The 3879-nt window shown below is 45.2% G+C and overlaps 1 protein-coding gene across 1 annotated transcript; it reads left to right on the top strand.

Moving 5' to 3' along the window:
• Nucleotides 1–2190: 2190 nt before the first annotated feature.
• LOC104158407 (secretin-like) lies at nt 2191–3873 on the top strand (the record flags this gene model as incomplete). The annotated part of the gene is made up of 3 exons (XM_009696046.1): nt 2191–2282; nt 3393–3497; nt 3773–3873. Coding segments are annotated over exons 1-3 (295 nt in total), but the record flags the coding sequence as incomplete, so codon positions are not given.
• Between the last annotated feature and the right edge of the window lie 6 nt (nt 3874–3879).

Raw genomic sequence — 3879 nt, 5'->3', positions numbered from 1 at the left:
AGCAGATGAAAGAAGGGAGCCCAAACAGCAGCTGGACCAGATGGCTTCCAGAAATACTTGGTCCTTAGTTTTAAGGAGAGCACAGCGGGTGGGCAGGAGCAAGGTGTGCAAACTGGCTGTGTGCCAGCCTTTTTGGAAGCTCTCCTAGCGGTAGTGCTCCTGCAGGGTGACGGGAGCCTTGATTCGGCAAAGCCTTTAGGTGCAATCTGACATTTCAGCAGTAGGATTTGTCTGTTGGAAAGATCTGAGACGCTCCCAGGTCCTGGGCTGGCTTGGTGTGCACTTGTTTCATCTAAAGGTCCCAGCTAGCTAAGGAGTTTGCATTTATTGAAAGCTAGCATCGCTGGGGAGGGCGATAAAAAGCTTGGAAGTATCTTAAGAATAGTAAACAGCTCTACTGTGATCACACCGAAGATCTACCTCCTCCCTGAGGTCTGACTGATTAAAAAAACCCAATGCAATACATCATTACTGATACACAGGAGAAGTTCCCCAATAGCCATTACTGTTCCTATCAACTTCAGCAAGCAAATATGATCTACACAGGGAAGACAAAATTACGTCCAGAAAGGGAAAAGACAAGTTGATCCACTTGATTAGCAGTTGGAAAAGTGATGAAGAGAGGGGAAACTCTGGAGCTAGGGATGGGGTTTAAAATGGACTCTCAAATGTGGTGCTCCAAGACAAATGCCAGCGCAGGGCTGGCACAAGGAAGGGCAAAACGCTGTGGTGAGATCCTGGCCGAGGGCGAAGGCATTGCGTGGCAGGTATTGCCCAGGCTGAAGGACAGGCTCAGGATCCAGGCTTCTCTTCCCTGAAGGGTGGCGTGCTCTGGTTTTGGTGGCTGTTTTCAGCTCTTTCGTGTCCTTTGGCTGGGACGCAGTACTGTGGAGTATCTTTTGTTTGGACTCCAGTTAAGAAACTGATCTTTAAAATGTCCTTCTTGTTTTACTTATTCCGTCCTCCTCAAAGCCAAAGCAGGCAGGAAAACACAACACTTAAGCATCAGGAGTGTGTGTGACATGAAGCTTATGGTTCCTTCATCATGCAAAACCTGTCTGCTCTGCAACCCCCATTAAATATTTGTGCTGTGGCTTAACAGAGAATAAATTTCTGTATAAATCCCTCACTCTTGTCCTTCCTCCTCTTGTCTCTTCTCACCTTGCAGTATTTCTAGAGTAGCAAACAGTCCCAGAAGGGCCACTAGAAATTGCTCAGGAAACTCTGACAGTCCTTTAATGCTCTTTGTACTGTCTAGTTTCAGAGTAAAATAAAACCAAAGTGGGAGGACTATCTGAGAGTTTCCAGGACAGTGACTAAGAAAGCACGGTTTGCTTCTTTGCAGGAGGAAGGCAGGTATATTATAAATCACAGATATGGTAATCCTTGGGGAAATGTGAGCACCCTCTTATAAAGGCGCAGACACACCTCTGCAGGCATAGGGCTGCAAAAAGAGCCTGGAAATAAAAGGGAAAAACGTGCAATGGCTTGTGATAAACAAAATATGCATTTCTTTTTATTTCAGTAAGAAAACAACATATGAGTTCTGCTGCTACTGGAAATGTCTGTTCTTTCTTTTTTCCTTCCTGAAGGATTAGAGGACAGGCACACACAAAAGCCCTTCCCGTCTCCTGTGTGTAGATGAACTTTTATTTGGTACATGCCATTTTATTTTGTCTGAAAAAACCCAAACAGATTTATCCTGGGCATCGTCTAGTTATAGTAATAGCTGTCCGTGTGGGAAGTTTCCAGGGACGCTTTAAATCCTCTCCCTGAAGGCTCAGCTCTCAGAGACTTGTAGTAGACTGGGGTTTATTCCATGACGGATTAACTCAGGTGACACCTGCCTGCCTATTCAAGGCATGTTCTACTGACTCACAGCAAAACTGCAGCACAAACATCATCTCACACAGCCAACCTCAGACCCGTGCTCCGGGACTGCATGGTGGTGGTGGTGGGATAACAGCTACAACCAACTTCCAACTAACAGGCAGCATGAATGATTTGAATTGTTAATCTTTTGTATTTTAAAGAAATACAATCATTGCTGGCAGGAATTCCTGCCTAATTTATTTATAATGATGTTATTTATATAGCAATGTCTTCTGTGTGGCATCTGAACGGTACCAGACGAAGACCGAGGTCATTTGTTCTGCTGCTCATAAAACCTTGTGCTTTAATTCAGGAGAGAACATGGTTTCCTTGATGACTGGTCTGTGGCAACTAATTATTCCCATGATTTTCCTATCACACTTCTCAGCATCTCTTCCATCCCGGGAGAGGTAAGCATTTCTTGTGCCTCTGCTTCCTTTTTCTCCATGGCTTTTTGTTCAGAAAGCCTGCTAGCTATAAAGTCAGCCTTTTATCTTCCTTCCAGAACTTGCAGCTGCTTGGCTGTTGGATTTTTTTTCTTCCCTAAATTGATTTAGTTACATGAGTGCTAATATTCTAAGTGTTTTTTCTTGCTTAAGAGTAGAAACATTGATTTGGCTTAATTCAGGAGAAACGTCAGGACCCCAAACAGATCAAACTACAGTAAAAAAGACACTCTGGAGTCTGTTTTCCTGCTAGATACTTATACAGGCTGATAGAGATGGAAGTTTCTGTTTCAAATAGCCTAGTCCCGTGAAATCATAACCCAAAATAGTCAATCTTGTAAGTTCACCAGTTCACAACCTTGTGTGTAAGACTTCGGCAGGCTTGTCTCTCCTCCCACTTGTGCAGGGGCAATTAAGGCACAGAGAGACTAAAGAACTTAGGCTGGACGAGAACAGAGCTGAGACCCCCCTGCAGCCCTCCCAAGGCCACAACCAGTGCTTGGCCTGGTTTCCCTAGCACTCTACTGGCACCCCCCCCATCACACAGACACACACACACACGGTCTCTCCAGAAGCTGGACCCCAGACCTTTTGTCCTCCCCACTGGCTAGTTTGGTTGAAGTTTAATAGCTCTGGTTGAACCTCAGTGAGGTTTTTAGTACTTCTTTTAATGGCTTGTCAATCAGTCACCTGCAAGTGGTACCACCACTGTTATCTATCCATTCCTCAAGGTTTGTGTATGTGAGTGTTTGATTTATTACCTCTCCAGTCTCCTATCTTACTCTTTTGTGCTGAATCAGCGTTAACCTCACATTCCCATATCCTTATGGTAAGGTGATTACATCAGTAAGAAACAAGTGCAAGTAGTTTTTCTGTGTGACGGTTAACAAAGATACTTCTTTTAAACTCCTATAAGATTTGCCCTTTTTTTTGATACTTTGCCAAATTGACACAAATTCTTGTCCATCTTTGTTTGGGACCCTCTTTCCTTGAGGGAGCAGTTTTAAATGCCCGTTCTTCTCTGGTCTTAAAACCATGCCTTTTCACCTCTTTTTTTCTCTTCTAACATCCCAGGACTGAGAGACATGTTGATGGGCTCTTCCACAGTGAGCTCAGCAAGATGAACAGCAATGCCTACGTGCAGCAGCTAGTCAAACACCTGATGGGCCTCAAGGAAAGGTAAGGACCAGCCAAAACCATCCTCCTGCGGCACGGAGATGGGATCCCAGCAATGACGGGGATGCCCGTGGGGTTGAGCTGTCTCCAGCTCCAGAGCCAGCCTGAGCACTGGCCTCATCCAGAAGATGCCCAAGATGAAAGGAGACAGAAGAGGAGAAAGGGAGGGATACAGTGCTCCTTGATGGTGGGAAGAGAGAAATTTCTGTGTCTTGTGAGAAGTCCCACACCACATGGCTGGGAGGAACAGCTGTTGTACTGTGTTTTCCCTGACACAGGTCCCAGAGGCACTCAGATGGACTGTTCACCAGTGAATACAGCAAGATGAGAGGAAACGCTCAGGTTCAGAAATTCATTCAAAATCTCATGGGCCGCAAGCGCAGGT

This window comes from Cariama cristata, unplaced genomic scaffold, assembly GCF_000690535.1.
Source record: "Cariama cristata isolate BGI_N322 unplaced genomic scaffold, ASM69053v1 scaffold15072, whole genome shotgun sequence".
NCBI classification, from domain to species: Eukaryota; Metazoa; Chordata; class Aves; order Cariamiformes; family Cariamidae; genus Cariama; species Cariama cristata.
This window is presented reverse-complemented; position numbering and strand designations above follow the sequence as displayed.